Source organism: Calonectris borealis, chromosome 11, assembly GCF_964195595.1.
Source record: "Calonectris borealis chromosome 11, bCalBor7.hap1.2, whole genome shotgun sequence".
Classification (NCBI taxonomy): Eukaryota; Metazoa; Chordata; class Aves; order Procellariiformes; family Procellariidae; genus Calonectris; species Calonectris borealis.
This window is the reverse complement of record NC_134322.1, coordinates 15,479,007-15,504,313: the sequence shown is the minus strand read 5'-3', so window position 1 is coordinate 15,504,313 and position 25,307 is coordinate 15,479,007. Positions and strand designations below refer to the sequence as shown.

The 25,307-nt window shown below is 44.1% G+C and overlaps 1 protein-coding gene across 4 annotated transcripts in view; it reads left to right on the top strand.

Annotated features, from left to right (window-relative positions):
• RFX7 (regulatory factor X7) overlaps nucleotides 1–25,307 on the top strand; it is a 54,494-nt gene that overhangs the window by 1,582 nt on the left and 27,605 nt on the right. For 2 of the 4 annotated variants that reach the window (XM_075160144.1, XM_075160143.1), the window contains exon 2: nucleotides 21,887–21,920. The exons of 1 other annotated variant lie outside the window; for it this stretch is intronic. Coding sequence is in view for 1 of the 3 variants with exons in the window: in XM_075160143.1 (XP_075016244.1) it covers nucleotides 21,887–21,920 (34 nt within the window). In the remaining 2 variants the exon portion in view is untranslated. Of the gene's footprint in view, nucleotides 1–19,333; nucleotides 19,383–21,886; nucleotides 21,921–25,307 lie in introns of those variants that run through there. One more of the 4 variants, XM_075160146.1, reaches the window with a different exon arrangement.

The window sequence follows — 25,307 nt, the reverse complement described above, 5'->3', positions numbered from 1 at the left end:
TTTTTTTAATTTAAACAGTAGATAATAATTCAGTGTCCTTAATCCACACTTGCTACCTTTTGTTTTGGTTTTCTCTGCAATGTGACCTAGAGAAGGAATACGAACTGCAGAATTTCCTGTCTGCTTAGATCACAAAATCTTCACACCCTTCTAATTTATTATGGTATTTAGTGATGGCCTTTTTATATTTTCTTCTCTTTCCATGAACGTGCTGTTTGGAAATGAGCCTCAGAGAGCATGTTTACATTGCGTTCAGATTAGGTATCATGTCCAAGTTGAAGACAAAATGGCTACTAAGTAAAACCTCTGCTTTTATTATGGGTTTTCTTTTCAATGAAAAAGAGCGCATGTGTTAGCCTTTTAAATGAAAGCTGCTTATTTGATTCAGGTAAACTTGATGAATAGCCCGAGCCCACGTTTGGTACAAAGGAATGCAGCGTTTTGCCTGGTGTAAGTGGCTCGCCTGGTGCCAAGTGCCTGTGACCAGCAGAGGTTTTGCCAGCACCTTGCAGCCCTGTCTCCTGGTACTTTGACAGACGTTCCTCACCTCCGCGGGAGCCTTCCTCCCTGGCTACCTGCTTCCTGCTCCGGAGTGGGGCTTCCCTGCTGCTTTCAGGCAGTGTCCATGCCCTGCGGGTTGTACTGTGGAAATGCAGTATTTGAAGATAAGGTTATTTTTTATAATAAAACCTTTTCTTTGATATCTTCAAATCTTTTGTCTGGGACCACTAGAAATTCTGTGTTTCTGTATTGCAGTCAAGCAGTCTGAGGCTGGAGTTTAATGTTAATTTGCATCTTCATGTAGATGCGGTGGTTGTTTTTGAGCAGCAAGGATGAGGAGCATTGCCAGGGAGGTCGTGCACACCGCGCTCAGAGTAAACAGTGGAAAGTCTCCTCCTGTAGTTGCAGTCTGGGATCCGCTCTTCTGTTCAGCGGGTGCTGTGTGCTGGTGATGGATAAACAGTGGGAGAGGTTGTAGAGGGCTGCTTGTGAAAAAGGCAGTGCTCTGTTGTTAACAGGACTAGTGTAACGTGCAGAAGAGAGCTGCCTCTTTTCTGCCTTCCCTCCTCTTCCTCCCCTCTTCCCCTGCTGTGCCAGTGGTGTGTGCTGGCAGGTTGGCGTGTTCAATTCCTCCTTTGCTTCCCAAAGGGTTTAGCACACCTAGATTAGTTCTCTTCTGTATTGTTCCCCCCCGCGTCTTTTCTCCTACACACGTTTGTGCATAGTGGATGTTTTTCGTTGGTGGTTTGTTGTTTTTTTAAAAAAATAAAAAGGGTTTCAGTCTTCAAATTGTATTGTCAATGAAAATAGTAGTATAGCAAAATATAGCAGCTACTGAAATACTGGACTTGAGGATCACAAACAAGTCTGTGCTTGTCCTTCCACTGTACAGACAAATATAAATATAGTGTGTGATGTAGGCCTTGAGCGGGACAATGAGTTATTCATTATCTCAATTCATACTTAATTTATTCTGTTTATTAAATTAGAATGTTTGACAAAAGTAGCTCAAGTAATTGTGAACATGTGGAGTCCCTTAAAATGAAACAATAGGTTAAGTCCTGCTGGTTAAAATTGCAGACATGGTCAACATATGTACTGAAGACTTAAAAATGTGCTTTCTAGGAGTCCAGTCTGGGTTTTGGGGGTTTTTGGGTGGGTTTTTTTGTTGTTTTTTTGCGTGTAAAGTGACCATTAGTTTGGATTGAGGAGGGGAAGATAAGAGTTACTTAGCTGTGCTTAAAAACAAATCAGGAAGTATTTATTTGCATTACAACATCACATACAGGTATTTAACTGCTGTTTGGTTACAATAATTAAAGTTTATCACTGTCTAACTGTATTTTTTTTTTCCTGTCTGCCCCACTTGAACACATCCAGCAAAGCGGTGTCCGTTTTTGTTTCATGTTGCGTATGTGAGTTGCTGAGGCAGTCGGATGTATTCTTACGGCGTTGCTGAAATGGGCAGAAATAATATTAGGTGTCTTTTCCCATTGACGGATTAGAAGTCTAGACGGGGAGAACACGTCTTCGGGAGCCCAGCCTGGCTGATTAGTGTCAGGTTGGGCGGGTTGGTAAATTGCCCTGGTCTTCGCTGGACACTGGGCCTTAATCTGCCTGGTTTTGTTTCCCTTTAGATTCATTAAAGCTTTCATATTTATTAATAGCTTTTTGTCCAGACGTTAGAGCCCGCGGCGGGAAAACCTCCCTAGTCAGCTGTCTGAGCATATAGACTAATGGGGTTTCAGTTATTTTCTTCGAGTGAGGATACTGTATTACCAAATATGTGTTATTTGTATATGATGTTTCTGTACCCAAACATACGGTGGTGAAGATAGAGTCTACTCAATATTACATTAAGTTGCCAAAGAATATCCTATAGCTGGAGACAGCCAGCAATGTACGTATGGAAAAGCAGCGTGGCACGAGGATTGAGATGCGGAGATGACCGAGGGAGGAAGGTGTCGGCTGAGGGTCTGCTCTCGCTGCTGTGAAAGAAAAAGACCAACTGTTTTGGGCAATTTAATCCCTCCACTCACTGTATTAATCTAAAATCCGGTCCGTAGCTGCGAACGTTGGAGGAACGGACGGGTTTGTTTTCTTGTTCACTGTTGCGAATAACTGGTGATGATTCCTCAATGAGTACTTGTTTACTGTTGTAAATAGTAATCTGGTGCTTGCATCTGTGCATGGGTTGGCCCCAGCTTCTTTCACCTTGCCTGCATCTCGGCTCTTCTTGTCCTGAAGGCATCTGTTAGGATTTGAATATAATAATTCTGCTCGAGAGATTAATTTCTCTCCTCCCCCTCCCCAATACCTTGTGTGTGAACTGAGCTGAGGACCAGGCGGCGTGCCGTGGCGAACACAAAGCATTGCTTTTGCAGCCATTTCAGTTGGACGTGGGTGTGGGTTTCAGATCCATAATTTTTGTCCTAAAATCGCTCTTCTAGCTAGAAGTTGTATTGGAAAACCACATGAGCTAGGCTGGGCAGTGCCAAAATTATATGTCCTAAGGCCCAGTTTGTCTCATGTTGAAGGGGGAGTAGGAGTGAATTGTGCCCTTGTTAGTTTTGGGCTCCTGGTATCGTGCTAGAATACCAGATTAGCTGATCGGAACACCGATATTTTCTAATCTTTGGAAGGCTCCGTTCTTTCTTATGACTTATATCATTCCTGCTCCCTCCTGCAGTTGCATCCATCACTCCTCATTAGGCATTGTCAGCAAGTGTGGATCGTCACTTAGCTGTTGGCAGAGCAAATGTTCTGCAATTTGGGAAATGCCATTGAGATTTTTGATGATAGGAATTGCTACTTATTTGTATGGTTAGGTCAGCAGAAAAAATGATTGACGGTCTTGATATTTTTAATAAAATACCTGGCAATGAAGAGGGAAACTCAAGGGGTATGTGTTTCAGGCTCTTTGCGAATGCAGGTGCAAACACCTTTTTGGTAGTTTTCCTCTGCAGTTGAAATTCCTGTTACACCCTTTATGTATTTTTTTTTTTTAAACATGGATTTCTTGAGTCAGGTTGGATTAATCTGTAGACCAATCCATCTGCATTTACTCTTTTTACTCTTTTTTCAATTTTCTGTAGCTTGGGAGAGGGAGGCAGGGATTAAGAGGAAAAAAAAAAACAACCCTCTCTATTTTGTTAAATGGTCTGTCAAAATTGAGTGGAGAACTTTAAAATTTCCTGTAACTGGTTACAGACTCTTTGTGGTTATTCTGTGCCCCCAGCCCAAAATGCATCAGCCACCATTCCCTCCTTCGTCCTGGTTAATTCATTGTTGGAGGTGGGAAACAAAACTTACAATTCTTCAATGGAAGATTACTAACTATTGTGAGGAGGAGCTAATAATTATCGCTGACAGGCATACAGGCTGCACACATTTCACCAAATCTGTGTAACATCGCAAGTGTGTTCACCTCCTTTGAAAAAGTGCTTTGAGCCCCTCAGCTAAGAGATGCGGTGTAAAACTGCAAAAATTTCTTGTCGCTAACCCAGTTTTCCCTGGCTTTATGGTTCTGTTGTTTCCAGGTGATGGTGAGACCTTCCTATCCTGAATGTATTTCCCCATCTGGTGTATAAGCAGTCACAAATACATAGGTAAAAATTGAGCTGTGGACCATATTTTAGAGTGGTTCTTGATGATTTGAGGGAAGGTCAGCCTTCCTTGGGCAAAGCATTTAGCAGCATGTCATTCTCCTTCACACTCTGCTTCCCCAAATGGATCGGAACAGAAAGTGGAATTTGTTTCATTAGACTCCATCTGTTTCTGTACGAGTTGGTCCAGGTAGCTCCCTTGTAGCCGTTGTGGAGAAAAACGCACTTCTGAGGTGAGGGCCATCTCCTAGGGAAGACGTTTCCATAAAACAATCCATCTGATCACTTTATGTGCCTATTTCTCTTTGACTGTAAACAAATTTCAAACTGTGTGCCAGGGTGTAACCATCTGTGGTGCAGATCTCTTGAATTGGGCGAAATAAATCCTACACCATTTGTCACTTTTGCAACTCTACTTCTTTTCCTGGCGGATGGCCGCTCCATCCCCTCCGTGGGTTGTTTTGGAGATCTTCCATTCTCTTGAACAAGGTCCAGGTACACCCTTTATCTATTACTACACATTCCTCTAGGGACGAAGCCCTCCTTTTGGGGGGAAGTCCCCCTGGAAAAATTCCTTCTCACCAAAGCAGCTTAAAAAAGCATTTATGATTTTCTGCTGAAATGCATCCCCTTGCTGTTGGGAAAGCCTTCTTCCATGCTGCCGACCGCCGGGAGCGGGCAGGTCAGCAGCACGCAGCAGTCAGTGCCAGATCGGCGTGGGAGGAGAAGCAACTTTCCAAAACGGGGCACGGCCACCACGGTGGTGGAGTTTCTAGGTCAGCAGGTGTGGAAGCCAATTTGGTCTGCAGGCATTTTTACTAGGTTAGAAAATAAACCTGAATAAAATGAGTGCTGACCTTTACGTAACCTTTTGAGAATGGAGTTGAGGTTTTATTGAATATCCTGGCTCCGAGTTGGACGGAATAGCTTTGCAGAAAAAAGATCTTTGTAAATCTGCTTTTACGAAGAGTGGATTTTTCACTCTTGCTCGTGGGTTTTTTTGTCTTTGTTTCTTGAAACAATAGGATCTAATAAAGTATATGGGGGAAAAACAATATTCAAGTAATAAAATATCTGGCTAAGTTTTACTGCTGTTCATTTAAAATGCATAGGAGTGCATTAAATTGTTGACTTCACAGCATCAAACATATGCAATTCCTTGTTTCATAAACATTTTACTTTCCACCACAGGAGTTCCCTTCGTTGAAGCAAGTCAGATGGTGTGACACTGTGATTCAGAGCAGCATTTCTAATGAGTTCTTAATAAGCACAGAATTGCAGGATTGTCATCCCAGGCCTCTGTAGCTGGGTTGCTTGCCATTTGGGGCGGTTCGGTTTGATTTGCATGTGTCTGTATGCCGATGGTGAGTAGGAACCCAAATCTCTATCTGAAAAGAACACTTAGAACCCCCCCTAAAATTTTCTGGATGCCACATAAATTAATCAGAAAGAAATACTGTAACGGGGTGAGATGACAGTACTGCTCAGGTTTGGGTGATCAGATTTATACCGAAGCACTGATTAATCTTTTAATTAATTGGGGCTTGGAGTGCTTATGTTAGGTTTTTTTTGTGTGTGTTTGTGTAGTTTTGAGAGCAGGGGTTGAGCTTAATGTTTTTATACAGATCCCATAACTTATGTATGTTGCCTTCTCTTGTTACTCCACTCTGCCGCTTGCCAAACAGAAGTATTTGGAGAAGGGCCAGAGCTGCAAAATTCAGAGCAGGATCCAAACTTGGATTTTTGGTTCAAGCCTTTCTAATATCTAATATTACAAAGCCTCATATATAAATAAGAAACTCCTTATTTTTAAACTGCGAAGATGAGGAGATGGAGGTAGCTTTCTAGCTCGCCTCTGGAGCAGTCCAGGTAGAATGCTGGACTCTGAAAAGTTACCAGCAAGGTGCTTCAAAAGGTAAACTGAATAGATGAAAATGCAGTGCTCGGTCACCCAGAAAAAGCCCAACCAGAAGGCCAGCACAAATGGGTACTTTCACGCCAGCGAGAAGAGTCCCCTAAATACATCATAAGAATTCTGAAAGTGCTGGGGTGTTTTGTTGTGTTCCCTCAGATCTTTGGGAATTTTGAGGGTTTGTTTTGTTTAGTTCTAAATGGAGTTAGCCAGTATCTCAATTTTAATGCTTTCTTGATTTAATGGAAAAAGGATTATCTGTCATCAAGTAGGATGCTCGTTATCGGCTGCTGTGCCATCAACAGGCTTTCAGTAAGCTGCCAAGTGTTTTCTGTTGTTGAATGTTTAATCATTAAGAGAGTGGAAAAAACATTCAAAACTTCCCGAATATTTTCCCTGTTGCTTGTTTTTAATTGCTTGTGGTTGCTGCAGTGACATTGTACCAGTCAAAGGGTGGGGAGGCCGGGTGTTGCCGCAGGCGGACCGGGGATGGTCTCTCTGGGTGGGACCTGCACCCTGGGGGTCCTGGCGGAGGGGCCTCCCGTGGGTGGCAGACCTGCCAGGCTCTCCTTTTGGACCTGCTCCGTGCCGCACCCAGAGAGTGGTCTTGTCTTTACCTATTGCTCAGGCTACGTGAGCTGTTACCTTTTTCTAACATAACCTATAAACGCCGCATGGCGCAGCGCGGGGCGGTTGCGGAGGTGGGGGATGTGTCTACGGACATGGGTTTCTTGGGGCGTACCTGCGCTCCTCCAGAATGACGGGTGCTGCTTAGCTTTTCCCTGGAGCTGGCTGGGGATGGTATCGCCTACCGATTGTCAGGTACTTCAAGTTTGGGAAGAAAATCTTGTTCCTGGGAAGAACTCGTTTATCAAATGAGGCATATTCGTATCTCCCCCCGAGAGGAAATTTGTGGTTAAATGTCAAGGTCCGTGATTTATGGCTGTCCTTTTTGATGGATGGTCTCACAGGCGTGGAGGCAATCCGTATTTCTTAGTCAAAGATTCCTAAGTGCCATTATAAGGTTGTTGGGACTCCTGCCAGTGAAAAAGTTGGATTGCACTGGACAGCAGGAATTACAGTTCATTACTTTGGTTGCCTATAAAACAGTGAATTAAATTATTTTTAAAGCTGTCAGCAACACAGACTGTTGGAACTTTTTCTTAGTATGAGGTAGCCTGGAAGCCTCTGCCTCGAGCACTCCTCGGACAAACAAGAATTAGCTTGTGAGCAAAGTGTGCTGGATGGTAGGATGGGCAATTTGTTCTGCTGCATTTTCCTCCCCTTCTTCTTGCCCTTGTTTAGAAATCACCTGAAAATACTTGGAGTAGTCTTTGTGACTTCAGAGAAAATACTCCTGTGTGCTTTCTCCCTTCCTCTTCAGAACCATTGCCATATTAAAGTACAGACTTAAAAGACAGTTATTCAGTACCACAAGTGGTAACTGTTTGAAGGCCTGTAAATTGAAAAGTTTTAATGTTTATTTAATATTTTTTGTGGATGGAATTTTAAGTCCTTTTTTAATCTGCTTTGAAAAATACTGACAACTCCTTCCTCTAGAACCATGCTAGTTTTATTGCTAATTCAGTGGAGAAAAGTACTCGAGAGGCTTGGATGCTTATTAAGCCGGGGGAAGAACTGGGCGAGGTGGTTTTGGATGCCGTGTGAGTGCTGTGTCTGGAGGCAATCTGAAATTGGGACTCGAGGCTGCTACTTCGGGGCTGGACATCCTCTGGCAGGACTGGTTTTTGCTGGTGGTGCGCAGGCAGTGGTGTCTCCGGAAGAGCGCGCAGGCGGCAGGTGCCTGCCGGTGTCCCTGCCGTGCCCGCCAGGGAGGCTCCCTTGCAGGACGGGTGCCCCGCCGAAGCGAGCTGCGCTTGCTGGTACGTGCGCAGCATCGCCTGCCTACGACTACCATCTCCCACACTGTTCAGATTCAGGTGCTTTGTGCTTCTCCCCGTGTTTCTCAATGAAAGGTAAATGATCGCTCCGTGATCCGTGTGCTGGTGATGTGGAAGTCGGTAGCTGCAGGAGGGGCACCTGTGAGGCCGGCCGGCGCTCAGCCCTTGCGTGAAAGCTGCAGCTCTTTCTGCTGTGATGGGACTCTCTGGAGCAAAGGCCAAAAATTGTTTGGAAGTAATCTTGCAGGAGTCAGAGACTCTGCCACAGGAACCTTTTATCCGAGCTCTGACAAAGTATGGTGTTTCTTTCATTAAGGGTACGTAAAAAGTTTGCCTATTTTCTTTACGGTGTAATTTTTTTTTTTTTTATTGAGCCTGTTAGCGTTGTAAGTGATGAGCTGTGTTAGGGCCTACAGTTGCTATTAGTGGTCATGTAAACTAAATAAATTAGTTGATATTTAAAAGACAGTCAAATTACTCACTGGCAGTAATCGCAAGCTGCACACCTGGAACCACAGTGTGCTGAAGAGCTAAGCCAGCTTTTGGCTCCAGGAGCCTGCTCTGCAGAATTACCTTCATTATGCTTGATTCCAGCGGTATAGTTCAATGATTAACTCATAAAAAGTTGAGAAATGAATTGGCAGCTGAGAGAAAAGTGTATTTGCCTCTTCCATTCAACAAGTGAATGTAGTAGGATTGACAGATCTAGTTTAAAGAATATGGGAAGGGATATTTTGAATGGAAACCATCAGTTGTATTTAACAACTAGAGATAGCTTACTGAGTCAAATAAAAAAATCCCAAGTAATCGACAAATGAAGACGTAAGAAAAAGCACTTCTTATTCTTTTTACAGCAATTTGGAAATGCTGGTTTGTGTGTGTTTAATTACATCAGAAAAAAGTTTGTCTAAATGCAGTTTATAGTGACATTTCAGTTAAAAATTAATCTTGTAAATTATCATTTTATCGTGCAAAAATGCTGACCCTGAAGATCTGGTAACTTACATAATGAAGTCCCTGATCCATGAAGGTACTCAGACAACTGTCTCTTACTGATTACTTCCGAGTAGAAGCAAGGTGTCTGATTACCCTGTAAATGTATGCCTGAATGTGCACTATGAGTAGCCAATTTTCCTGGTTAATAACAGCTAAAAAAATGGTAATACTCTTGATCTCTCAGGTTGAGAATAAAAATGAAAACCAAGATAATTTTTTTCTTTTGTTTAGTACCAATAAGTTTAAGCAGTCCCCAGTTAGCTTTCACTGTACATATCCCCATGGACTGTATCTTTTTCTTGCTCGAAGCTTACTTCTCTTGGAGGGATTGAGAACGTGAGGTTCATGTGCCATCATGGTTTGTACGTTCAAGTTGGTGAAACCTGTAGTTTAATTGAAAAACAAAGTTTAGATTGTGTGTATAGTGGTTCAGTGTGCAGAAGCCCTCTCTCTGTGAACACTTAGACACGCATGTATGTACTGGGGTGTTGCCAATCAATAGCTCCAGATGTTCAGGGTGAAAATATTTATATTGGGTAAGTGTTTGCAGTGCAGAACCTAACAATTGTTATTTGTCACTTCACAGTGATTCTTGTCACTTTAGAAGAGTTCTTAGTTACCACTGAATACTTTAAATACCAGTAGCTTTGTGGCAAATTAGGCCCAATGTAGGATCAGGAGATGGCTCGAGTACATTGTATTCTTCTGGAGGAGGTGGTCCTTCCTAAATTCATCAGACTCAGAAGGGTGAGCTGCAGTTTTGGCTTGATTAGTTCAGCTGCTCAGTAAGGGAGTGGCAAAGCAGCATATAGTTCACCTTAAAAATTGAAATCAAGCGGTGTTAATAATCGGGAAAAGACCTTTTCATTCCCTTAATGCAGACATCTGCTCTCCCACTGGCATGTTTACACATGATGTGGTTCACAGGAATGAAAATCCATCAATTCTGTAGTGCTCTTGGACAGTATCTCCTTCTGCAAGGACCCATCAGACAAGTAATTGTGGGTAACATTAGTGTGAGACTTTTATGCAAGCATAGTTCAGTAAATTGTTAGATGCTGAAAGATGTTAGCCAGTTAGGTGCTGCAGCCTACAGGTGAATTTCAACAGTGCGGTTATCTCAGTGAATGTTGCTTTAGTAGCTTTCTGTCTACATCCGTCTTAAATATAATTCTCTGGTGCTATGATTTTTGGAAATGTTTAATGCAGCTTTTCTGAAATCTGTTCTAGGTTTAATGAAGGACACCCTTTTCTGTTTCTGACTATTTTACTAAGTAAGTTGTGGTGTAACTTTGCAGTTTCCTGGGATCTTGGAGATGGACATATTATGAATAATGAATCCATGCAGGTGTTCTGCAAATTGTCTTAATAGACTGCTAAAATCAGTGACCTGCATGGCTGTGGCTTCAGTACTTTCTACTAGGACAGGTCACATGCCCTCTGCTATGTTTTTAAAAGAAAACCATGACAATATGAAAACTTTTAAAATAGATATCAAAATGCTTATGGACAATGCTGTGCCTGCAAAGCAGCTGTGTTACTTGAGAAGAAAATGGCTAAGTTCTCAGTTTTTTGGGTCCCATCCCCTCCCAGTCGCCTACAGAAGTAGGACGGGGTGGCAGAGCTAGGCATAGCACAGTCTGCCTGCAACGAACTGGCTGCATACATCGTCCTCTGTTCCGAGGAGACAGAGTACTGAACCTTAAGGTTGTGGGGTATTAAGTACTGGTCAGATGCCTGCTGTTCATAATTTCCATTCATAAATTAGGTTTTAAAAGAAAGAAATAATCTAATAGAGTTGCTCGTTCATTCATCACGGCTGCAGAGGCAGCCTAGCAGTGAAGGAGGCAGTGGGTGGAGTGAAGGTGACTGAGTGAATGATGCTCGTCTGCCCTGCGCTTGTAGTTTATGCAGCGCTGGCAGTGGAGTTGTCTGTTCTGGCTGCTGTGAAGCTGTACAGGCCTGATGGATGCCTCAGCCCGAGAGCTGGTAAACACGACCTTGGCTTGGAGCAACCCGTCCTGCAGTGCAGGCTCAGGTAAGATGCTCGTTTGAGCTACCACCTAGGAGTGAGTGCAGTTGTGCTCAAACCCAGCTTTGTAGGCGCAGGCTGAAATAGATGCGTACAGGTATGAACTTACACTTTAACTTAATTAAATTTTGCGCAGCTTTAATTTTAAGCAAGTGCAGCTTACAGGTTTAGACAAGCTCGAGTCTGCAAGTAAACTAAAGTTCACCTGGGTTGCAGGCTAGGGGAACTCAAACTTTCCAAACTAAACCCTTGAGGACTGGAGTAGTAAGTGTTTGTAACTTTTCTGAAGATTCTAGTTTAGGGATTAAAACCATTTTAAAAGATGCTGTTAGGACTATTTTTTTTACCCCCAGAAATGGAGGGTGGAAAACTGATGGGTTATACTGCTTCAGTATTCGGTGAACTGACCTTTGAGGTAGGCAAGAGACTTTTGGCTACTTGGAACTTTTTATATGCAAAGACCAGACAGTTTCTGTGCTTGGAGTGGGTCGAAGCCGGTGAGCAGAGGTGAGTGAGAAATGCCCCAGGGTGCAAGTGCAAGGCTGAAGGATGGAGGCCTGAAAGAACCTGTGGCAGCTGAACAAAAAGGAGGGATTTTTTGAGATGGGAGGTTGTATGGCTGTCACCATCAGGCAGCAGCGCCATGTTCATTCTATGTACGTTCAGCTTTTAAATTTTCACCTCTACAAAAAAGACAAGGACGGGAGTAGGGTTATGGGATGTGCCAGTGAGCAGTGTGGCACAGGTCAGGGAGAGAAGTTGCCTTTGCTGTGTCAGCGAAGCCATGCCCACTTAGCACGAAAGAAGTGACCCTTTTAGTAGGCAGATGCTTGGAGAGTGTTGGTAGATACTCGGGGCATTACTCAGCAGAGGGAAACCTAAGAGGTTGCAAGGATTGCATTCCCTGGGAGTTACCAAGGTCAGCACTTGGGTACAGGTTCCTCAAGTGGAAAAAAGGGTGCAGAGGAGCTGTGTGGTGGACAGCCATGAGAGGAGAGGGAGTGAGGAGGAGGAGGAATGCGGACGTCCAGAGATCGGGGTGGAAGCGGAGGTAATAAGATATTGCAAGCAGCATCGGGAGGAGGGGGCTAGATAAAAGCTGGATTTGTTTGCAGAAAGGCGGGTTGATACCTATGGGTGAGCTGTTCAACGTGGAGGGGAGAGATGAATGTCTGCGGCACGGAGCGGGGACAAAGCATGTGTCAGACAAGCCCTGTGGGTCAAGCTGAACCTCCCCAGTGCAGTGTCTGTGAAGGGGTAACCAGCCCCACTGCAGCCCTCGAAATGCTTTTCTGCTTCCTAGCGTGTGTCAGGCCCCAGGCAGCACTGAGATGGTAGCGTGGTGTGAAGGCTGGCGCTCCGTTCCGGGCTGACAGCGGGGCACGTGCAGGTTTTGGAGAGGGGACGGCTGCGTGGGGTGTCTGAGTACTGGCTTGTCTTGGGACTTGGGCAGCGTGTGGGGCGCAGCGCTGGGCTTGGCAGTGCAGGAGGGTCTGGTCCGCTCCGCGGGCTGGCGTTCGCTCAGGGTAAAGCCACAAAAGAGCTTGGGTAGGACTGGGTTATGGCACTGCTAACTAGCTGATACCTCCCTGGGTACCAAACGAATCGGGTAATGAAGAGGTAAAACCGGTAGCAAACTGTTTGTTAACAGAAAGTAACTAGGGTAGCTGTGGATCATGGCAATGTTGAAAGAAATAACGAGAAATAAAGAAGAAACACGCCTTTTATCAGCAGGCTTAAATCTGCCATCCAGGCACCTGCGCCAGCGTTGGGAAATGCGTATGGTAGGAAAGCATTGCTGCTAACACTGGAAGCTTTTATATGGGATTCAGCTGAGCTTTGTGTTAACTATGTGCAATAAACATAGCCCTATACAGATTTGTGCATTTATGGGTGTGCATTAAATGTGAGCAGAGTGTAGAACCATTCCTGTTTTCTCGTGAGCATGTGTATTGTTTCACTTTGCCGTCAGCTGTCTGTAGCCACCATCTCTCAAGGGAGAGGCAGGGGAGGACCAGGTCTGTGCCCTGTGGCAGGCTGCGATGCACAGCGAGGCGCTGCCTTCCTCCTCCTCGTCTTGTTGGCTCTGCAGGCATGGAAGTGAAACAATTTTGTGGACATGTATTTTGTAGGTGTGCTTTTTTTTTCCTGTTTTTTTTCTTTTTTTTTTGTTTTTTTTTTTGTTCTTTTAAGTGCTGCTAAGGAGTATCACCCCTTTAGTTTCACTAGGCATCCTTTCTTAGAGCCATGTGGGACAAAGGCTTGAGAAAAATCTCATCATGCGTCATAGGATCTCCCGTTCAGACCCCTTAGAAATACTAGCCGTAAGGAACAATGTTGTGATTGACCATGGCTGAATATACCACAGCATGACCATGCTGACCATGGCTGAATATACCACAGCAGATTTTTTAGCTATCTATAGACTGAATTCAGAAGCAACCAAAGATTGTTTTTTCATAATTAGTTTTAAAAACAGAAGTTTTCATTGTGAAATATGTGAGCTGTTGCGGTGGATGATTTGCCATTTAGCCACAAACCTGCCTTTCTGGCGACTGTATCCATTCTTTCTGCTTTTAGTGGGACATACTTTAGATTAAGTTCCTACTCAAGTGGTCTTTTTTCATGTCGCTTTATTGAGATCACCTTTCTAGGCAATTGCAGACTGATCTTAGAACAACGCTCTGCAGTGCCCCATGTAGATTGTTAGTAATAAATATAGGATACAGCTCCTCTGAAGTCCTGTTACCTTCCCATATAAAGTACAGAGGGCATCGCATCCTTGGAAGAGTCCTGCCTGAATATAACAATATGCACTGATTTTAATTTAGAGCAATGCTGAAAGAACCAGGGTGAGAGCTATGTAAAAGCATTTTCTTTGTCTCTTCTAAGAGTTCATTAAAGTAACTTGTGGCAAAATACTGTATTTAAATAAATGTAAAAAAAACCCCAGGAACTTAAATGACTGTCTTGTTGCTGGAACCGAGCACCTGGCAGTGTGTGGTTGTTGCAAGTTCTTCCCAGTTATTTTAAGAATTGTGGAACAAGCCTTTAGCGTTGAATACAGCTAGATCTCTTCAGGGAGCTAAAAGAGATGTTTATAGGCCTAAATTTCAGACATAGGTATTCTGTCGGCTAATTATTTCTTGGTAGTTCATTACAATGGGCTACATTTGAGACTGGAGTGTTTCATCAGCAGCCTTATCTTCCTTCTTTGTTCAGCTGTTTGTATAGTTGGCATTATTTAATATTCATAAAATCACCATAGTGTCAGAAGTGGTGAAGGGATTACATTTTTACTCTGTATGAAATATTTTAATTGCATTTATTTTAATAACAAGTATTCAAGTCATGCGTTTGACCAATTTCAACCTGCACTAACTTAAAATGTCGTGGCATGCTGAACTACTACTTTTTTCAGCTGTGATGCAGCATTGCTCCTTCTTGTGTCTGGTGGAAAACCGGTCTTGCTTATTCTCTTCGGCAGTGGAAGGGGGTAGATTAGGTTATAGAGAAGATGAAATGGTTGCAGCTCGCCCTTGTTGCACTCTCTTATCGGCTTGTGCTGTGCTTGTTGCTTCCTTGTTTTGCTGAGAAGAGTGGTTTGACTTGGATTGAGGAGGAGTCTGCCTTCAAGCTGAAAGAGCCAATATTTACAAATTGCTGAATACTTGCTTTGTTTACTTTTTGAGGCGTGAGAGTTGGACACTTTTCTATGTTTCCAGTGGACACAACTCTGTGGCTATTTATATGCTTTAGGGAAATAACACCACTTCATGTGCTTCCAAGATGCAGTTACGGTCCCTGTAGCTTCTATCTGGAGTAAGAATGTATCTGCATTTGAATACTGGCAGATGTAATTTGTCTTGTATTAAATGTTTTGCTTCTGCTTGCTTGTGTTTGTGCTGGGTTCAAGTGCCCTGTCTCTAAGGCGTGACACTGGTTCTCCCCCGGGAGAGGGACGTGCAGGCAGGCAGGGAGCCCCTAGGTGGCATCAGAAGCCACCTGATTTTGGCTGCTGCGTGCCGGAGGGCGAGGGGTGCGGGTGGGAGGGGAGCCCTGCGCCCTGGGGTGCTGGGCCTGGCTTGCGGGCCTGCCCGGCCTGGGTGTGCTTTCCTTCCTCAGTAACCTGTGCTAGCAAAAGCTCTCCCTCCATTAGCTGAGCAGTGTACATAGTTGTCACTTCGCTAATTCAAACATGTTTCAACTTTTTGCAGCTCTGCTTTCTAAATATTTAATTGAAATGCTTTTACAGCCATTTTACTTCTTTATCAACGTGAGCCAAGCCAGACAATATAACATGGCATATGTTAAGATGTTAATTGAGTAGCAGCACACATAGGCGGCTGTTTCATAATTTTCTCCTTAGATGATCCTTGGCTCCAGTTTAACGTTTCTTTGTGCTTCTGAATGGAAGGTTATATAAAGATATATTTAGAGCTGTTAGTCTAAGAAAGAGAAGCATTAATTCAGTAAGATTAAGAATTAAGGGCTGAATCCTGCAGGCACTGCTGGGACACAGTGCTTGTTGTGGTAAGGATGTGATAATAGTACCTTTCTGATAGTACCACTTACTGTAATAGGGTTGGTAATCCTTTTATTGAGTGGTTCCTCACAGCGTGCAGAGTAAATAGGTATTTTTTTTAAAATGTCACCTGATGTCGCCAGAGTTGTGGAAGAGAGATCGAATCTTTCCAAAAGGATGTGTGGTCAGTTTAATAATGACCCTCTCTACTTTAACATGGCTTTCAGAAAGATGACTTTGGCAAAACTGTCACTGTTGGTATTTAGTAGTGAAGTCTAACTTGCTTTCCTTGGGAGCTAAGGGGCAAAGAGGCAGCAGGACACTGCACAGGAACAAGAGCTCCTGGGTGCTATCAACACCCAAATACCTCCTGTGCCTGGGGAGACGCAGCCCTGGCAAACGCTGCTCATGTGGTATGGCTCCCCGTAGAAGCAGCCTTTCAAGACTACCCGTAGACCCTCTTGTGAGATAGTTTGACAAACAGCCTTCGGAGATTGTGTGGGGGAATGACTGATGCAGTGGAAAATGGAGGCTTTTCAGAGCCGAGTAATTTTTAAAAGGCCATGTGGCAAAAATAATTCTTCCTTGGCAGACAGCTCTAACTGCTGTCTTGTTCTTCTCATACGGAAAGCTTGTTTTCAGATATCTGAGTAAAAATACTGGGCCAGCAGCGTGCCGCCATACAGCGTTAGGTCGTATGCGTGGGCTACGAGTGAGCAGTTGGGGGGTTTCGTGTGGCCCCGAACAGCCCCTGCTCCTGTTCCTCCGCTGGAGCTGCGCCGAGTTGTTGCTGGTCTTTGTGCTGAACTCTGAAGAGAAAAAACTTATGGGTTTTTTGGTTTGGTTTTGGTTTTTCCCCTTCTCCAAAGAAAGCTTATTTTAGAACTTTATAAACCTCCTCTTTCTCCTCCTTGATTGTCTGAGAGGGTAGGTGGTTTACCATCTGAGATGATAACTAGTTAACAGTGCCGATGATAAGTAACTATACACCGGGGTTTTCCTTTCTAGTTGCAACTTTTCTTACTGCGTCCTGTATATGGGGTAATAATGTAACGTAACGCATGAGTACTGGAAACTGGGAGCCCTGCAGTGGGGAACCCTCGCTGTCGGGTCAGGAGTCGAATCCTGTCTTCGTGATGTATGGCACAGCTATTAGCAGTGATGGAAAGTGGTTCCTTTTCATAAATTGCATTAGGGTTTGGCAGAAATAATGTTTTCCCTAGGCTGTCCAAAATGTACCAAGCACACGAAACACAGCTATAGAGGCTGTTTTTGGGAGTTCAAGTTTATGCAAATATTTGCAGTCTTGGGCTGAAGGGGATACAGAGTATCTGTGACAAATTCACTGATGGTATGAACCTTACAATGAAAAAATCACACTGGGCTTCCTGGGTTTGACCGCCTAGTCAAACCATTACGATATTTTGCACAATAAATTGTGGCTTCATTGTCCCCCGAATTTTGCTGAACTGGACTTGTTGCTGTTACTGATATCTTCCTCCATTCGAGCATTGAGTCCGCTGCTGGTGCCTGAGTGGTGAGAGATGCGTCCCGTGTCACTTTTGGGGCTGGGAGGTCCCCTGCCCGAGCAGAACCGCAGTGTCCTGGGGGTGCTGCTGTCCCACCCCTGCCGGGGGCACAACCGGGAACCCCTTCGCCAGCACCCTCCTCTGCACCGTGTGTCCCAGGACAGGAGTTGCGCTTCAGCGGTGGGCGTTCATACAGCGCGTCACTGCGCACGTGCTCCCCCGGTATTTGTTATGCTGCTGGCTTTCATAGGGGGTGAGTGGTCTGCAGTTGGGAAGCTGGTAAGGGTTAGTTTCAGTGGCTGTGCAGGCTTTGAGAAGGCTTAGAGTTAACAAGGCAGTTGCTAATAAGTTTGAGGGCTTTCTTTTACTCCTCCCAACCACCTTCCTCTTTCTGGTCTCACAGGCATAAGGCTTCTCATATCCCTGGTGGTTATATGGCTTCTGCTCTTTGCAGCACTAAGGAAATACTCGGTGTGCTCAGAGCAACTGAGTTCTGCCACCTCTGTAACACGATAGTCCCATATTGCTCAGCGTAGCTCAGCTACCTATTCCTGCAAGTAAAGTATAGCTTAATTAGAGGAAGGTTGGCAGCATCTGGTTTTATGCCACTTCGAAAAAAATTACGTCTCCTCGCCTTCTCCCCTTGCTTTTTCCCCTCCATCTCTCCCTTAGTGCAAAGTAAACCCCGCTGCACACCTGGGGAGAGAACACACTCCTCATTCTGCCCGTGCCAAGTCGGGGCTGTTAAAATGGGTCTGTTTTGAGTAGAAATACATAAATAGGTCAGGGAAAGCAGACATGCATACTTTGGCATAAGACAGAAGAGCAGTTTGAGGAAATGCTTTAGTCTGATTTCCCCCCGCCCCGTCCTCCCCAAGATGCTTTCAGGAGTTTGTCAACGTGGCTTCAGCATTTAGGAGCTTAAATTACTGCAGCCTTCGAAAGTTACCTTCAAGATTCTCTCAAAGGTCTTGGGCCTAAAGGTTAAGTCAAAAGCTGAGGCTGTTAAGATGAGCTGGAGGCTTTCCAGTAAGGTTGTCTGCTGCAGACCCAAAGCAGCCAACGCGTGTTCCCTGGCAGGACGTAGGACTGGGGATCTCCATGAAACCGTGGCTTTTGCAGGGAGCCACCCTGCTATGCTTCTCTAAACCACAGGCTAAGAAACCCCCTTTTCTCTGCTGTTTTACTAATTAGTAGAAGCTGGGCTCTTGTTTTTTGGTAGCTGATGGTAGTTCTTCAGAGGTGAGCCGGTTGATCCAGACTGGCGGTGTTTGGCGCAGAGTTGGCGTTTTTGAGGAGCATTGCTGTAGACGGTAGAACAGGACTACGTCCCACTTGAGTCGCTCAGTATGCCTTAACTTTCTAACCGTCTGCTCGGTGGTATCCACCGAGCAAAAGTTTCATCGTTGGTTGTGATAGTGTCACTGATTTTTTTTTTTTTGGGGGGGCAAAGTTTTGATATATAGTTTTATGCTCCCATAAAACTATATGTGGTGTGTCAGTATCTGGTGCAAGCTGATAAATCTAAGGCAGCTGTAAAGCAGCCACCTTTGTCATCACTCGTAAGAGACGGCTACCCCAGAATCGGAAAAGACACCTTCTTGTCCTGGATGAAACTGCTTGAAGTAGCCTGAATTAAGTTTTAGATCAAGTAAATGAACTAGTTTACCTTCAGGGAGACTGTCAGCATGAAGAGCTACGAAAGAGAGAGTAACGTCAACTCTGCTTCTAGGTGGGGGTGAGTCACAGTGACCCCCCGCGGCAGCTCTCCGGGAGGAGCAACGCTGGCTGTTGGCTTATGGTGCGGTTTCTAAGTTTAGCTTTCCGATGGGCTCAGGTCCCTAACAGATTCAAATGGTTATTTTCATTAGCAGGAACATCTATCACTCCCGCTGCTCTCCTGCAGCTGTTCCTAGATGAGTAGCAAAGCGTGTGGGTAGCAGCCTCCAAACGTTAGAGACGGCTCTGTGTAGGGCCCGATTCAGCCTTGCCCTTGGGAGTGCTGGTTGCAGTTAGTGTAATTGCAGTAGTAATTAGGTAAGGGATGCAGTTGACAGAGACAGAAGCAGACTTATTTATTTGTAACCAAATTTCAGCTTTCAAAACACATCTGTTCTGTTAGTGAAGAAAGAAGTGGGGTAAAAAAACCAAAAGTGGCAAATAGATTGTAACTGGGATGGCTGTTCCTTTGCCACCTTTGTCACTTGTCCTTTTATCTCCTGACGCGATGGAGATGTGTCCTGCAGTGTCACCAGATGGAGCTTTTCTGTGCGGTGCTCAGGACCATGAGAAGATCACTGTCCCAGCACCTTCCCAGTGAAAGGGCTGGTTCCTCAGGGTTGCTGTTGCTTGACTTTGACATGGATCAACTCCGCTGGAAGGTAAATAAGAAACATTTATGTCGTTAGGCGCAGGCTTTATAGAATCAGGCCATGTTAGCCTGTGCTTTGATTAGGGTGAAAGAAGCCTTAGTTTACCACTAACAAATTTTAATGATGTTCTCCTAATATCTAGGGAGCATGGAGCAGGAGATGAAAAAATTTGCTATTAAAATAGACATCACGCTTATCCCTGCTGAAGCCATAGGACCTTTGCCTTTAAAAAAGACCCTTGCCTTAAAAAATTGGCTTGCAGATTGGAACATGAACTTGACTGTCCTTTTTGTGCCACCAGTTGATGAAAAGGAAACACAGCGAAAGTGTATTTGCTGGCCTTATTGTTGCTGTAATGCTGCGTCTTCTCGACACTGTTGATCGGTGCTGTGGGAGCAGAGGTCACACTGGAAGAGCCTGAACTAAATTTGAGAGGTTACGTTTACTGACTCAGACTGTTATTTGGAGATAAAAGGACAGCTCTAGGGATCTCCCACCCAGCTGCCTCCTGGCAACTTGCCTCTTTCTCTTTGCAAGAAGAAAATATTAATGCAAATGGGCGTGCTTATGCGCAGTTTGGCAGAACCTAGCAGGACGGGAAACCGTGCTGGCTGAAGCATGTTCTCCTGAAAAGCCTCGTGCGCAACGTCATCTGCAAGTCTATAGAGTAGAGGCTGTATTTGGACTAAGTTTGATCTGCCTGTACCCTGCATCCCTTTATCCTCCATGTTCTGTTTCTGCATTAAGCTATCATGTGAAGCCATAGAAGAGGTTTAGGTACAAAAACGGGCACATGTGCTTGAGCCCTGTTGCCTCCTGCCACAAGCGCTGCTTTGTCGGAGAGGCTGTGGATCTGTAGCAGCAGAAGGATTGTGAGACCCTGCTAGGGGCAGGAGGCCGTGGGGCAAGGTGGAGTCCAGGGTGAAAGAAGTGCTGCTGGAGCAGCCATCTGTTTCAGCCTGGCTTTGGTCAGCTTTGGGTCAGATGCGGTGATAACTCTTAGCAGCAGCAGCAGGTTTCCATGCTTGGTGTCCTTTGACTTTTCTAGGAAGACGGTGGTTTTTGAAGAGTGAGACGACATTTGGGTTCCCTTCTTCAGTTGATATGGTACATATAAGCGCCTTCCCCAAGGCAAGCAAAAGCTCCCATTTTACTGTCCTTAGCATTCCCGTTCTCACAAATCCCCATCTGCTTTACTCCCGCCTTGGTGTTCCCGAGTGTCCACCCGTCTGGTTGCCTTCTCTTAGACAAAGTCAGCTGAAGTGGATGTCTGCTGATGTATCTACTTCAGTGGACTTGTCATATATTCTTATCTGTTGAAATTTTTTATTGTATTCTGTCACTATAGCATATGCAGTTCATGTATGGGAAGGGGCATCGGTGTTAGCAGCTCCTACAGAACAGATTTTCAGACCGTCTGGTTTCAAAATGAGGTGTTGTAACAAGATGCTCTTCGAGCATCTGATACAACAGTAGATGCTGGTTCAGTAGCTTTGGTTCCTATCCCCACCAGACACTAGAGCCGTTTGTTTTCCTTGTTTCTTACTTATGATTTTAGTATATCCATCAGAGACCTTACTTGGTCTTTCTTTGTATGTGGTAGCACCTGTACAAAAGTAAAATAACTGGAAATGAGATGTTTTGTTGTGTTAACAGGGGATTGAATTATGTTTTATTCTACTAGGAAAAGAATCGCTTCCTAAACTCCAAAAATGGTTGTTTAGTGCTTGTTCAGTAGGTGTCCAGCAGTAAAGACTATTGTTTTTTGCATGTTAAAGCTCCTGCTCCTTTTCAGAGCAATGATGAAAATGCCTTCAACTAATGCAGTCAGACCAAGCAAGTGAAACACGGCACCCTTAAGAAACACAAAAGCTGCTTATGGGTGTGTTTATATGAAGTATAATAAGTTCCATACTGTTTGCACTCCTTGGCACATGTACTGAGGTCATTTATGGCATACTTTAATTCAGTCCCCACCCAATGTCGTCTTAATAAGCCAACTGGGAGGTAGTGAGACTAACGTGGAAAACTCCTAAGTTGCCAGTGGGATACCAATTGTCTGCTTTGTAGCAGCTCTTTGGAAAGCTAGAAATAAATGCCTTGAAGTGATGGGATTTACTGAAGCGTGGGGAAAGGGGGGGTGTTAATTGTGTTTACAGATGAACAAGTAAAATGCATCTGAACTGTGGAAGAGCTTACAATAAAAGTAGTGACATCTATCCTGGCTGCTTTGCAACTTGGGATAATAGCTCCCAGTTGTAATGATACTTCATTAAAAAAAATACAGTTCTTACATATAAGAGCCAAACAGCAAGAATTCTAACAGTTAAGTTTGGGGTGACTTTCTACAAAAAAATGGCCGGATGAGTGTTCTTCCATAGACTAGCAGGATATTTCATAGCAAGAGATTAAGCCTGTAGTACAGTGATAGAAATTCTAATATGTAATATTTTTGTCATTGCTGTTTAGATTAATTCAAGATTTCTATTCTCTCTTTCTTCCCTCACGTCTAGCAAAACTGTACAATCTAAAGTGGACTGCATTTTGGTAAGTACACTCCAGAATGCTTTTTAATATTTAATAAACTGCAAGACCAAAATAGATGGCTCTGGAGACTGACAGCTATTATGAAGCCTTTCCTTAGCAGCGTGTGCTGGTTTTGGCTGGGATAGAGTTAATTTTCTTCACAGTAGCTGGTATGGGGCTGTGTTTTGGATTGTGCTGGAAACAGTGTTGATAACACAGGGATGTTTTAGTTCCTGCTGAGCAGGGCTTACACAGAGCCAAGGCCTTTTCTGCTCCTCACCCCACCCCACCAGCGAGTGGGCTGGGGGTGCACAAGAAGCTGGGAGGGGACAGGGCTGGGACAGCTGACCCCAGCTGACCAAAGGGATGCTCCATACCATATGACGTCATGCTCAGCATATAAAGCCAGGGGAAGAAGGAGGAGGGAGGGACGTTCGGAGTGATGGCATTTGTCTTCCCAAGTAGCAGGCGTGATGGAGCCCTGCTTCCCTGGAGATGGCTGAACACCTGCCTGCCGATGGGAAGCAGTGAATGAATTCCTTGTTTTGCTTTGCTTGCGTGCGCGGCTTTTGCTTTCCCTATTAAACTGTCTTTATCTCAACCCACGAGTTTTCTCACTTTTACCCTTCTGATTCTCCCCTCATCCCACTGGGGCGGGGAGTGAGCGAGCGGCTGTGTGGGGCTTAGTTGCCAGCTGGGGTTAAACCATGACATAGTGCTTTAAGGTACTACCGCTAAATATGATCAAAATTAGTTCCCATTGCCAAAAAAATACATGATTTGGGTTTTCCGTGGAATTACTGACTTCTCATTGCCGGCAGCAAGTGGCTATGATTGCCACTTGTAGAACTGTCAGTATAGATACAGCACAGTAAGGTGACTTACTGCTTTTGTAAGCATGATTTTATTAAATGCAAGATTATGTATTGCACAGATCAGAGTATGCAAGAAGCTAATTGTGCCTTCAAGTTCCATTGCTCTTCAGGCCTTTAATGACAATGATTATTGCTTTTGTTGTTGTTTCCTTGAAACAGTTAATTCGTGGCCGGTACTACATTTTAAGGAAGGAACTAGATTGATCTGCATGTTTGCACAAAACCTGGCAGACTAATGTCCTGGTCTGTGAAAATCTTGCAGGTGTCATAATTATCAGATTTTTGGTTTGTTTTTTTTTAAATCTTGCTGACTTCAAAAGTTGCACACCATCTCAGGTACCTTCCCAGAAACTGCAACACTACAGGTCCTGTTAGCTCTGCTGTACTACTTAGGACAGAGAGAGAATATTTTTTGAAGAAGAAAAGCCCTTGAAATGCATAAACATCATCTTCCTTTGTGCCTTAAAATAACATGATCTAGACAGTGATAAGAGATTATTTCTAGGAAGCAAATATCTAGCACTAACTCAGAAAGAGGTTTTATTTGTTTGGTTTTAATAGTGAGCAGGTTGTGAGTTTCTTTAAATCAGAGTCTGAGTTCATGAATCTTAAGACCGGAAGGGACAGCTTATTCTGACTTTCTACCTTTGGCATTTCATCCAGAAGTACCAGTGGGCAAGATAAAAAGATGACATAGACAACCATCTGGATACTATCAAATAGAATCTGTTCAGCTGTATGGCTGAGCTAAATAAGAATACTCCTTAAAGTCACATTATGAAAGGCTAATTCAGATGGCACCGAATTCTCTGCCCTTAAAATGTTGTCTTAATTTATTGTGGTAATAGTTTTAAAGTAAGCTGTATTGATGTATTGCAAACAAACTTTGGACCCAATTTTGCCTATGCTTAAATATTCTTGGATGCATCCAACTAAAATAGCAATGCAAAATGTCATTTTTGTCCACTTTATTCCTCATTGATGTTTGTGGACACAAAGCAGGTGTCTTAAGATCTTAATTTTTTTGCGTGAGTCTTCAGTGGCAAAAGGGCAAATTGCACTTGTAAAACTCTTTCAACATCAGGTTTTTCTGTGGTGAAAAATGGGAAGTGGGGTAGGTGTTCCTAAGTAGCATCGGAGAGGGAATAAATAAGTAGGAAGTTAACCGGTCATCTGCTCCTTGGAAATCCGTTTTAAGAAAAAGGAATTACACTAGGACTATTCTTACATTAAATTCCGCAGATTTGCAGATCTAGGGTAACGAGGTAGGGATTATCAGTTTGTATGAGCCCATTCATTTGTGTAGGTCTCATCCCTTGGATGGACAAGCTATTTTTCTGAATAGTGCTCTTGGACGCAAAGCAGGCTCCATAGCTTGGCTCGGAACCGAGCAGCAGTGTCCTGATGGTCTGATTTTCTGTTCCAGATGCCTCCTTGTCTGTCCTGCTGATGAGTTCAGAGGGGTCCTGTCAACAGCGGAAAGGCCACTCTAGGTTAGCAAAGGTAGATCTAATGCTGTTCAGGTAGTTTAAAAAAGAAAAATCCAAGATCAGAATAGTTTCAGGAAATAAAAATTATGCTGAATTCTGGCAAAATGGTTTCTGCATTTTTACATGCTTTTGGAAAGCTGTGAGCTGCAAGACAGAATCTAAAAGTATGTTAAACTAAAAGGCCGTGACTATATAGCTCTAAATAACTTGTTTGGAGCTTCCTTGCAGGCCTGTCTGGTTTGTCCTGCAGAAGGTAGATGAGCGGGTTGCCTCTTCCGTGGAGTGTGTGTGGGTTTGTCAGAGTGGTCCTGTCGTTGCGGTACCAGCTGCCTGCAGAGCCTCCGGCTCCAAGCTTATGGGCAGGTCAGAGCATTTCCTTTAAGTGCACGTTCTTACGTGTTTGGTTCGGATAGGAACCTTCTCAGGGCCTTTGAGTCAGTCTCGTGAAGCATAAAGGGACAACGTCTGTCCCTTGTTTCGCTTCTTACTGTAAGGAGGAGGTTTGGGACTAGCTTTCAGTTACGTTGGGAGGTGCTGATGATACCTTAAAGCATTTAAACTTGATCAGTTTGCTAGCAATCTTAAAAGAAAGAACACCCGTAGAGAAAAATCAGGCTATGCCTGTTGCCATTTGTGTTTGGTAGCGCCAGTCACAGCCGCAGTGCGCAGAGCCACGCACAAATGCTCTTCAGCGCATAGACTGCCTAGTTCAACCCAGGATAGCGAGAAAGGGAGAAATAGGAAGAGGAAGCGGAGGTGAGGCAATAGTCTCTGTTGTGGGTGTCGCTAGCAGCTGAGGACTGTGGAAAACAGCTAGTCTAAGGGCACTGGGTCTGCAGTTACTCAAACGAGACCAAAGTTACCTGCCTTTGACTTGTTATACTGCACCACTTAAGTTCTGACATACTGTCAGCTTCTGGAAGATCATAAGAAAATCGTTGTATGCTGTGCAACCAAAAAAAGATAATTAGCAAGAATTGTGGTGTAAACAGCCATTAAAAATTCATTATAACATCTTTTTAACTGTAGTAAACATGTCTAGC